Raw genomic sequence first — 12121 nt, 5'->3', positions numbered from 1 at the left:
TTAAGATGATCCTGTGTGAAACAGGATGTGGTTTTCCCAGCTCTTGGTTTCTCAGTAGGATTTAAAAAGTGAGTTGACTGGTACGCAGCCTCTGCAGGCTGGAAACTGCTGGTTGGGTTTTCTCCTAATCCTAGGACCCAACATAGTAAGAGAGAGATGCAGGGTGCTGTGCCAGGGGCAGAGAGCTGCTCTGATGCAGAGCCCCTGCTTGCATGGACAGGGCTCCTAGAAGCCTGTTTGAGCTTGACTGTGGGACTTTCTGCTCTAATAGTGGGAGGATGTTGCTCAGGGTTGAGAGAAACGCCACACCTCCCTTCTAGTTCAGACATTACAGGCTGAAAACAGGAAGCTATTTGTACCCTCAGGTCTATACTTTTTACAGAGTGTTCTTAGTCTGAGGTGACAGCAGCCACGCCTGGGACTGCAGCAAACAGAGCTAAACAACACATGAGGATTTAAAGGAGAGGAGCCCCATGCTGCATTCTGGTCCTTCTTGCAGAGTAAAAAATGATCTGCTGGTGTAGAGCACACTGTAAAATTCATGTAGTGTCAAAGCTTCAGTTTACCCAGGGCTGATCCTGTGAGGCAGGGCCCTGTCCCAGCAGAGTGCTTCCATTTGCAAATGGGTGGTGCTTTTCAGCCGGGAGAGCTGTAAAAGCATGCAGGGAAATCCACAGGCTGCTGTCTCCTCTAACCACATGGAGTAACTCCTTGACTCTCCTTGTCTTGGCTGCTTTATTGAATGTGAACTGACATCCGTTGCCTCCACACTGCGTGCACCAGAGCACTTAATACGTTCTCAGTGTATATCTTACATGTAACTTAATGCTGTGGAAGACAGCTCCTGTGTTGGCTGAGTGTACAAAATGATCTGCCTACAATGTTCTCTTGTTCAGATTAAAATGCGTTACAAAGAAATAAAAAATCAAGCTTTTCAGTATTGCACTATAAGGAAAACTGCTTATTTTTTCACAAGCAGGGTTGCATGACTGTTTAATTCTATTTGTCTTTTAGGCAAGACCTTTGGAAATGAAACTTAATAAAACATTGTGGTAAAACCTGTACAATTCTATCCTGCTTCGTGTTCTTCATATAGCTTTAATGGACATAAATGTCTTGAGAGAAGACAGAATTTAGCTTACTACTTTAAATACTGTGTAGATTTAGAGAGCTGGGTTTTTTCCTAACATGATACCTGCAAGTGAAATGAGGATTGCTACAGCTCAGGTTTGGGGCTGCAGCATTACTAATGCACACAATTTTACACGAGTCTTCAAGTATTTGGTGTCAGCTTTAGGAATCATCCAATTTGCTTCACTATCTTAGTTTCACAGGGCTTTAGAAATGTCTAAGTGTTCATGATTTGAGAGGAGAGCTTGAAACTGTGATACGAGTATGGCCTAGAGGAGGGGGGGACAGAGGACTGGTCAGATCACAAAAGCATTGTATTATTGGTGGTGTGACTCATGATTTTGTGCATGCCCACCAGCTCAGTACTGAGAGAACGGGGAGGACCTCTAATACTGGCTGGGAATGCTGAGCTGCAGATGTCATCCTTCAGCTCCAGGATAGCATGTTGTGATTGCAGGGACAGTTTAAGGGCATTTCTTAATGCCTTTAAGAGACACAGACACTCATAAATTGAGAATACTGGCAGTGTAGCTTAATTGAATGCTTGCAACCTAATTTAATGCTCACCATATTGGTTTTAGTCCAGGGGGATAAGCAGAGGATAACCCTCAGGATACTCTTAATTAAATGTATCCCCTGAGGTCCCAAACCACAGATAGAAAAAAAAAGCGCAGCCTTATCTGCTTTGGTGCTAAAGCTGTTCCTCAGCGAAATCCCTGGACACGAGAATTAAAAAAATGACTAGTGCATGCCTGAGCCCCAGTCTTGGATAAATGTGGTAATACTTTGTTAACATACATTGCTTAAGGGTTGGTGTGCGGTGTCAGACAACTGCGTCAACTGCTAATATAAAGAGGTGGCAATCAAGCCAGATGTTGGGAGCATTACAACAACGAGGTGTCATTACAAAAGAGAGAGTACTTAACATGCTCCTGAAAAGGACACGCATGTTGGCAATTTGTGGTATTAGAGCAGAATATATTGCTGGCCAGACAGGTAGAACATGGTATTGAATTAATAAAGCATGTGATTGCGGCAAGGAGAGGCTGAGGTATTTGTGACTAACCAACGACTCCCTAATTGAGCACTGCATCTAAACTGCTGAATCCAATGTCTGGATAAGTGAGGCTGACCTTACCTTTCCAGAAGTGAATTCTGCAGTGCTCTTAAAGGTTGTCTTAAAGGTTTGTACTGTGGATGAACTAATTACAAGCCCGGTGAAGTACTTGTCATTACTGTCTGCCTTTTTTCTGTACCTCAGCTTTAGAAGTTTCAGTACTGATGTCAAAAATCCTGCCTGTCTTCAGGCTTTCCAAGTGAGTACAAAGCTGCTGAACTAAGTATTTGTGTTGATGAAATTCAGGAGTTCTGCATGCTTTTTGTGGAAAATGGACTACAACAAAAAAAAAAACCACGTTGGTTTGTGTTGTCTTTAGATGTAAAACATACATGCGAATTCATTTACAACGCAGCCCGGATGACCACGCTCTCGGATCATCGATTAAGCCATGATTTACCGAGAGACACAAGCTCTCACTGCTCCATCCAAGCACATCCCCCAGCCGAGGCCAACTGCGAAGCGAAGCAGTGCCCTCCAGAAGCACGCCCAGGCCTTTCGCAGCCCCAGTCCCCTGGTGGGAGGCCCCTCGGGTCATACCCACGTCCTTCTCTCTCTGGCTTCAGCCTTTACGGTCCCCTCAGCCGGGACGCTCCCGTTTCGAGGCTGTTAACCAGGAACGCGACAAGGCCTCTGTGCTCCACACCGGGTTCTGCAGCACCTGAGCGCTGCCCGCTCCGTCAGACTCCGTTCCCAGGGCAACCTGACCTCTTTAGCCGCGGGGAGCCGCTCCTCCGGGCCAGGCCCGCCGAGGCTCGGTACCGGAGCGCTTACCGAGCCCATTGCTGAGGAGACCCCGAGGACCGCCATGCGCCTGAGCCGGCCGCGGGACAGGGAGGGCGCATGCGTGGAGCCGCCCGCTCCATCCGGGTCACCGACACCACACACACCCACACCCCCCCCGCCTCAGCTCCGGTAGGCGCGCTCCCGACGCTCCCCTCACGCGGCCGGTTTCTGTGCGCGGCCACCGGCGGGGAGTGCGCGCTCCCGCCCCCGCCGGGATCCTGCCGAGGAGCACGGTGAGAGCCGCGCGCCCCCGAGCCCCTTTCCCGGGGGGCCCGGCCCGGCCGCGGTTCGCTGAGCACCGCTCGGTGCCGCCTCCCGGGAGGGTCGGGGCGGGCGCGGTGAGGCCTGGCCGGGCCCGGCCCGCGGTGCCGCCGCTGCCCCTGTGCTGCTCGGTGGGGCAGGCGGAGGGAGCACGGTCCGTCCGTTCAAGCGACAGCTCCGGGGGGGCTCTGCCTCCACGCCCTGGTCAGCGTCCGGGTGGGTCCGGGTCCGTCGCCTGCCCAGGGCCGCTCGCGGGTAGCCCCGTCCTCTGCGGGTTGGCAGCGCTGAGCCCCGGCGGTTGAGCTCCTCAGGACGGGTTTGTGTCCGTGTAGGAATTGCGCGCTCCTGTACTGGGGGGGTTCGGGGAGCGACCCGGTTGTCGGTGGGATGCGGTGACGGAGCTGTGGAGCCCCGACGCCAGCCCTGTCTGTGCCGATGGAGCCGGAGCTGCTGGTGGCAGAAGCTGCAGCTCCAATTCGCTTGAGTTTCGGGAGGTCTTCAGCTTTGTGTGAAGTTGAAGAGTTTGCTTGTTTCAGAGGTACCTGTCGTCTGGGGTTTAAGGGATGCGCAGGTTAACTCACGGAAGAAAGGGCTTAAAGGTCTTATCCAGGTGGCTTTAGTCCTTGGATTCCTTTTAGTCCTGTTGTGGATGGCCTTTTCAGATTTAAAAGGGTATTGTCAGTTGTCTACACAATTTGCTTATCATTTTGAATTGGTTTTCACACGTAATATTACTGCAATAATTAGCTGATAGCAATGAACAACTAGCACTTGTATTTTCATGTCAGACATAAATAGGGACTTCTCGCCTTTCTAAGGAGGTAGGTGAAGTAATTCCCTTCTTGCCTAGGGGAAAGGGAAACACAGCAGCTTGGCTTTTGTACTGATAATCCCTCCAGTAAACCTGTCCAAAAATACCTGGAGTGTTTCTCCCTCTGATTTTGATGCTTTCTAATAACTGCACAATGAAATAGTTCTACCTAATCTGTTAATATCTCACTTCTCACAGTGCTGTTCTAACAGTAATTCTTAATTGACATCCAGACATCAGGCTTATCTGTCCCACCCTGATCTCAGGGATGTGCTTGCGTTGCTCAGTGTTCTCATACTGATTTGAATGAGGTCAGAAAAACAAGTAATCAGTGGGGAAAAAAATACAGAATTAACCACGTAGTTTTATGATTAAAGAAAAAAATATAACTGTGATGTATTATTTTCAATACATAATTGAAGTAGCTTTTGTAGTTATGCTTTCCAGAGAAGCTTTTCAGATTGTGCTTGTATATTAGCAAGAATTGGCATAGAAATGACACAGAACTGTTTATCTTGTTGGTGAAATGTTTCCTTAGCTTTGACTAAGATTGCTCCTATTGAATTGCTTTCCCTGCAGATTGCTTGCAGGAATTCAAGGGAATAACTGCATCGCCTTCTGTAGGCTAATAGTGTACGAGTTTCTGCTCTTGTTCTCTAAAGGAATGAGATGGTAATTCATTTTTTTCTACTAGTTGAGAAAAAATGTAATCTTCTTCATGGCCGTGGGGAGGTTTGAGCTGCCCCAGCTCCCCAGCGTCATTTACACACATCATTTGAGAGCCACTGCCTTTTTACAGAGCAGAAAATACCTTCCAGTGAAACGCTTTGTTGCTGTATTTAATATTTCATGAACTCATGTGTAACGAAACCTGAAGCCAGTGAAGCTGTTTGCTGTGTGCAGAGCTGAATGTTTTGTGCCTAGACAGGTTTGTGTGGTTTCCATTAGGATTCTTAAACTTCCTTACAAATCTGTAGAGCATCTCTTCTGTGCAATAATGCATCCTGATGCAGGGATTGATGCAGGGTTTGATATTTCATCATACCACTAATAGTTGTTGATCAAAAGGCAGTATTTTCCTAATGTCAAAAAGCAGTATTTTCCTCATATTGGAGTGTTTATGCTGTAAAAGGTTTACAGGGAAGATCTTTTGTGGTGAGCAGAGACAGGCCTAAAGAGGGTCACTGGGGCTGTCGCCTCATGTCTCAGCACTGCTTCAGAGCAGTCCTGCCTCTGTGCTCTGCTTTGATCTTGTGCATTTTGTGGGTAGGATGCACGGGTTGACAGTGGCAGTTGTCAATTGCCTGTTTCACATGGATCTGGGTGAAATGTGGGGACGGCAGGTTTAATTTCTTTAACGTTAAGATGCTGACAAGACAGTTTCACTCCTGTCTGTAGCCCAGTTCGTGCACTATGAAAATCAGTAACCTTGCAGCTGTCACTTCATCTCTGTCTGCTTCACAGGTTACTTGAATCATTTAATGTTATATAAATTAAATTATAAATGAAGCTAGATCTTGGCCTTTTTTTTTCTTGTTGTTGCCTTTTTTCCCTTTCTTTTTTCTCCCCATTCTCTCTCACAGTATGGGGTATCCTGGGATATCTGAGCTCCTGGCATTTGTTTGCAAACATTTCAGTTGCTTGCTATTGATCCCTCTCCAATTCCTAAGCTGATTTGGCAAAGACCTTCTAACTGTATTGTGTACCTGGCTGTCATTCTTGCCTTTTACTGCTCCAGTTTTTGTATATTGTCACCTTTTCATGTAGAAAATTGCTCTGTCCTGTTATACCAGAGGTGGAAATAACATGATGGCTTTGTTTCGAAATACAAAATAACATTTGGAGAGTTCTAACCCCTCCTCATGCTGGAACTTTGAACTTCATTATAATTCCCTGAATTACTTCAACCAAATTTGGCAGAAGAAGGAAGAACTGGGAGTCCACTGTGTCCTGTCCCCCCTATGCATTCTTTATGTCTCTAAGTTGGTGTTTTAGAGAGTATTTTCTATTGCTCTTCACATTCTGGTTTGGGTTTGTGTTTTGAAATAGCAGACCCCTATTCGAAACTGGAACATAAAGAAGAGTTGCTTTGGGTGAAGGATGCTCAGAGATACTATGAAGTCGTGGAGTGACAGCCAGTCAGACCTCTATAGCAGCGACCAAGAAGAGGAAGAACAGATGATTTTTGGAGAAAATGAAGATGATCTGGAAGAGATGATGGATTTAAGTGACTTGCCTACCTCACTCTTTGCTTGCAGTGTTCATGAAGCTGTGTTTGAGGTACAGGAAGAAAAGGTAAGGTAGAGAGTGGTATTTTAAGTATAGATACAGCTATTGAACATTCTTGTCTGGATTTTCAATGCATATTATAATTGGGGTGGAAAAAAACAACCTAAAGTATTTACCTGGTAAGCTCAGATGGGAACGTATTACAAAGAGCAGATCATACTGCACTTCGCTGGCATTTGCAGTTGTTCTCCCATGAAAAGCTCTTCTGATTTCCCCCCCCCCCTTTATCCAAGGGCAGATTTAAATAAAATCTAAAAGCAAATTTAAATTTTTGTTTGTTTTTTTCCTTTCAAGGCAGGGATTCTGTTAAAAGCGTTCTGAACCTGCAGGATGTCTGTTGTGACTTGAACACCTTAAAAGGGCCTCAGTAATTAAAATCTCTGGCCTGCTAGCATCTGTAGTCAGTCAAATCTGTACTTTCCCATTGCTTCCAAGAGCATCAGGAACAATTATGCACATGGCATGAATGAGGAAAAGCGGGAGGGACTGACAGGAAAGCTTTGCTCTGCAGCTTCAGTTCCAGCGCTTACTGTGCAAGTACCAGTGGTTTTGTTGGCATCTGCACTTCTGAGGAGCCTTCGCTAGGTGTCAGCTTGTGTATGGAGAGTTTTACAGGCTCCTTCACATCAATTCAGGTTTAAATAGGGAGACAAAGCATTGCTACCCTGGATGCAGGTTTGCAAGTCAGGGAAACTGAGGGAAGTGTGGAATGTGCAGGTTTAGGTGAGTAAAGAAATGAATGGGATTTGGGAGAAGAAAGTGAAAGGAAAATGTATTTTCATTGAGTGAAAATGTTCGTTTGTGGTTGGAGAATCTGTGTACTTCATCTCTAGGAAAGATTTGAAGCACTTTTCACCGTCTACGATAATCAAGTTACATTCCAGTTGTTTAAAAGCTTTAGAAGAGTAAGGATAAACTTCAGCAACCCAGAGGCAGCAGCAAGAGCACGGATAGAGCTGCATGAAACAGACTTCAGTGGAAAAAAGCTGAAGCTGTACTTTGCACAGGTATTGTGGAACACCAAGATGTTGCATGTGTCCCTGTTTCTTCTTTATTCCATGTTTTCCCATGAATTTCATATGTGATAAGTGTCTGAAGTTACCTTCAACCTTGTTCTACACTGAGATGTGTTACTGTCATTGCTTTAGGGGATAGATTTGCTTTCAGCTTGGGTTTACAGGGTTGTATTTGGTGTGTAGCAGTCACACAAACCCCTGTCTCCCATAGATAAACAGAAATGTGCTGAAAGAAGATAGGTGGGTCCAATGATCTCTTTATAATAGGTGCTTGCAGGCATGTTCTTTGGGATTAGCACCATTTGTCATCCTATGCTGTATCCCTTGGCTTTTGTCTTCAGGTACAGGTATCCAGTGAAATAGGCGACAAGTCCTACCTCCTTCCTCCACAACCTGTTAAACAGTTCCTGATATCCCCACCTGCATCTCCACCAGTTGGATGGAAACAGAGTGAAGATGCAACACCCCTGATAAACTATGACTTGCTTTGTGCTGTCTCCAAGCTGGGACCAGGTAGGAATATTTACCTGCTTTTGTTGTGTTACTTAACTTCAAAAATAGTGACCAAGGGAGTTTCTCTGCTTTCCTATGAGAAGAAACTGGGTCTCTCGTGATGTTCTTACTTGAATAAAACAATCCATCACTTTTCTTTCCCATTAATTCATTAATAGATTGAAAGTACAGCATAGGACCAGGTTGTGTGGTACCAACTCCATCGCATCCATGTGCTGAATTTTGTCATGGTCTCAGTATTAAATAACAAACAAGAAGGAGAATGAAATATTTAACAGTCTGGTGAAGTTGAGCAAATTAAAGATGAGATGGGAATAAATGAGTATTTGGGTGTGTTACTGCAAATACTAAGGACTTTTGGGGATAAAATGACTTAGGGCTTTTCCTTGAGGATTTTCTTAGCATGATTTTTGTTTGCTGCTCTTCAGGGGAAAAGTACGAGCTTCATGCAGGAACAGAATCAACTCCTAGTGTAGTTGTCCATGTCTGTGAAAGTGAGACAGAAGAGGAAGATGAAATTAAGAATCCCAAACAGAAGATCATGCAGACAAGGCGTCCAGAACCACCTGCAACAATACTGAGTGAACCTAAAGCATTTGATTGTACTCTGGAGGTAGGGGGTACTATGCACTGTTAAATTGTGTGATGCTCAAGGTAGTATCAAAAATCAGACACTTACTGAGTACATGTGTTGATGTCTGTGCTGCTGCTATATGTTATGTATAGCGACAACAGATTTTACTTGTAGTTGTATCTCATGTTCAAGATTTTGGATGCCAATGCTCTGACAAGCACTTTAATTTTAGGGACTAGTCCCCCAACTGTAGCAAATCCACCTGACTTGAAATAGTGTAAAATAGGAAGTCTGGTTGTGTGTTGTTTTGTTTTTAAGATGTTACCCTTTTCTTTATACTGTACAGTGTGATGTACCAAGTGCTGAAAATATCTGTCTTACTGTCACAATTGGATTCAAGGAAGTTCTGCTCTGTACTGGTACAACAGCTTCCAGTCAATATAGTGTTAAATGCAAGTGAAACGTACTCTTTTATGCTAAAATTCCTTCCCAGCCAGTAATCTGAGGTGGAGATTAATCTTTGCCTTTCTCAGAAATGCCAAGTATGTGCTTTTAATTTGACATGAGGCACAAATACACGTATGGAAATAAATTCAAGTAGTTTTGCTAACTACACAGAGAAAAATATGGGAGGAAGAAGCACAGATGGGTGGGAAGTATCGCCAGTGCTGCTGCTGCTGCCAGGTACGATGGTTTGCACTGACATCTGAGGAGTAAATGATGATACATGGAGAGAAATGTGGATCCAGCTGTTGAATGTGTTGTCTCTGATCCTCTCTGAAAACACGGTAACATTTGTTCTCCACAGTCCCAGAGGTGGCCTACATTTATGAGTAAATCTAGTGACTGTTGTGTTGTGACTAAGTTAGGAAATAAAACATCTAGGGTTAATTTTTTAACTCGTCCTAAACGTTTTCAGTCTGTTTTGTATGTTTTCAGACAATCAGTTGCCTGGCTTAGCCAGTTTTTATGCAGTTTCTGCCCTCGTTTGCTGTTTTTCATTCAGGTTTTTTCTGTGTGGCATCCTGTCTGTCTGACAGAGCATCTGCTGCTGTTTTGAGACCAGGGTGCATCTTTTAAATACAGATCTTTAATTTTGTAATCTTGTGTTTTAGTAGGAGGAAGATAGGCCTCAGTATAATGCCATAGGTTCCTATGCTTTATGCTATTTTATAACCAACCTTTTTTAGTCTAGACAGATTCTTTTTTCTATTTAAAAATAAAGTCATTTGTGAATAAACCAGGCTGCTGATGTTCATATAGAGAGAAATCATTCACAAATCGGCCCTTTTCATTTTGGTGTGTTTCAAGTCTACATTATGTGCTTATTGACTTTGTTGTCACTTGATTGGTGGTGGAGAGGAGAAGTAATGGTCAGGAATATGCATGGCTGGGAGTTTTCAACGTTGTATTGGGCCAGCTCATGATCTGTTCCTGCCACCAGCTTCCAGCTGTAAAATGGGATCCTGCAGGCAGGTCCTCGTGCCAGAGGCAGGAATAGTAGGTGTTAAAAAGGAAGGAAAATGGGTCTTGCTCATCTTGCCTCCATAGGCATGGTATTTATTTATATCTTCAGGTATTAAAGTCACTCAGAGTACAACTTCTCTGTCTCCCTGTTCCATGCTAAAAAAACACCCCAAATCCAACCAAAAAACTTGCGTTGTCCATCAGGATTGTGTATTTTTAAGGTTCCAGAAGTCCACCTGGATTTTCTGTGGTGTTTATATTTTGTTAGTTGTTTAATTTCTACCCCGTTGTAGAAGTTGCTGTGAGTAGGAATAAGTGGAAACCCTTCCAAAACAGTTTTGTAAGGCAAATCAAGCAAGCGATGTTGTCAATGTATCTTGTGTAAGATGTGTAACAACTTGCATTCCAACATCTTTCATTGTGTAAAGACACAATAAAAACAATGCAGTGCCATTCACATCTGGTTTTTAGCTGTATTTCATATTGGACCAAGTTTGATATCGGAGTCAATGATGGTATTGATCAGAATTGTAAGACATCAGCTTGTTGCCCTGCCTCTGCTTCTGCCGCTCCTCTCTTCCACCGGCAGATTGAAGCAGCATTTTCTGTGCTGGCCAGCAGAGGGGGGGCTGTGCGCTCCTCTCCTCACACAGTGCTGCAATACAAGTGAATTACATTGAAAATGCTACAAAATCCCGTTCCTTTCCTGTATGGAAGCTGTGCCTGGTTTCCGTGGCGGGGCTGAGGGGCCCATTGTGCAGATATAACGGGACTCTTTGGCAGAGCTGGAGCAGGAGGCACTCACGGGAGGGAATTAGGTGGCTGCTCCCTGCAAGTACTGACAGGGGTGGGCAAGGAGGAGAAGCAGAGGCCTCACAGGGAGGAGCTGTAATTCAGCCATCGATCCATATCAGAAGTGATTCTGCTCTGCTTTCACGCTCTTATCACCTCCAGGATGACAAAGCCTTCCTCATGCAATGAATGACGTTCAGGTTGGCTTTCTTTACTCCATGCGATGATTGGGTAGCGACCATCAGAACCTTTTCTCATAGCCCCTGACCTGCTGTTAACCTGCTGGTTTTAGAAGCAGGCTTGCACAGAGGCACCAGTCAGCCCTTGCTGAGCTTGCACTTTGCATAAATAAATACTGTACATTCCTCTAAAGCATTCTTCTTGAGAAGCAGCTGTACAAATTGATGGGCTTGTCCATGGGCAGGCTGCCTGTGTGCTCTGGAGAGGAAGCTGCCAGGGGTGCTTTGGTTTTCTTTTGTAACAGCTATGAATGGGCCTTGGTTTTGCATCCCTGTGCTTACTGCTGCTCATTCTATTCCTACCTTGTTACTGAACTGCTTCCCCCCCGAAAGACCTCATGCTTAAAATGCCTCTTGCTTAATTTATTCTCTCAAGGGTTATATTTCCATTTTTGGCTGATTTGGGGTTACTGATCTTTTTTTAGCCCAGAACAGAAGATTGTCTTAGGAATCTTACTGGGGTTTGTTTACTTGCTCTGCTGAATGTGTAAAACTCACTGGGGGGTTCATGGTCCAGCTTTGAATGTGGAAAGAGACCACAGCCAAGCCTCACTCCGTTGTAGAAAGATGCAGAGCTATTTCCTTTGCTAAAGCAAACAGGAGGCACACAGACACCTGGCTGGATATGAGAATCCTTGTTCCTCTGTGGCTTGAACAGCACCAGCCATGCATCCATCTGGGACTTCTCCATTCTCCATTTGAAGGTCAGCCCGAGCTGGCTGGTGAGGCTGAAGTCAGTGGGAGTGAACTGTGGTCCCTGACACCTCAGAGGCACTGGTGCTTCCACAGCTGTTAGCCTTCATTCTGAGCAATATAAAACACTGTTTCTGGTATAGCTATTGATAAGAGCTAAAATCTGAGTGAGGTGACTACAGGCTGTCTCCCAGCATCAGTCCTATAGCTTGAGAAAGGCCTGCACAGCATCTGTTGGGATGCCTCCGTACCCTGCATCTGAAGATCAGGGCTAGAGACATGATGTTGGTATTGTGGTACCCACTTGGATGGACGCACACATGGTTGTGTATGTATTTCAGCTTGTGCTTTGGTTGTTTCTGTGTTTTACCTTTCAGTTGTATCTGTACCAAGTCACGTTAGAAAACGCACAGTATTGTAAACATTAAGTAA

At 44.8% G+C, this 12121-nt stretch overlaps 1 protein-coding gene across 6 annotated transcripts; it reads left to right on the top strand.

Annotated features, from left to right (window-relative positions):
• Positions 1 to 3120: 3120 nt before the first annotated feature.
• RCAN3 (RCAN family member 3) lies at positions 3121 to 10422 on the top strand. Of its 6 annotated transcripts, none has more exons than XM_034069322.1 (5): positions 3121 to 3267; positions 6156 to 6401; positions 7229 to 7402; positions 7753 to 7924; positions 8353 to 10422. In XM_034069322.1, the coding sequence occupies exons 2-5, from the start codon at positions 6207 to 6209 to the stop codon at positions 8559 to 8561; spliced, it is 750 nt and encodes a 249-aa protein (XP_033925213.1). In that variant the 5' UTR covers positions 3121 to 3267; positions 6156 to 6206; the 3' UTR covers positions 8562 to 10422. The 6 variants fall into 6 exon arrangements, with proteins under 6 accessions (XP_033925213.1, XP_033925212.1, XP_033925214.1 ...); XM_034069321.1 differs by having other exon boundaries at positions 3125 to 3267; positions 6159 to 6401; XM_034069323.1 differs by having other exon boundaries at positions 3146 to 3163.
• The last annotated feature ends 1699 nt before the right edge of the window (positions 10423 to 12121 follow it).

Source organism: Melopsittacus undulatus, chromosome 14, assembly GCF_012275295.1.
Source record: "Melopsittacus undulatus isolate bMelUnd1 chromosome 14, bMelUnd1.mat.Z, whole genome shotgun sequence".
In the NCBI taxonomy this organism is placed as follows: Eukaryota; Metazoa; Chordata; class Aves; order Psittaciformes; family Psittaculidae; genus Melopsittacus; species Melopsittacus undulatus.
Note: the sequence above shows the minus strand (reverse complement) of the source record. Positions and strands in the feature narration are given on the sequence as shown.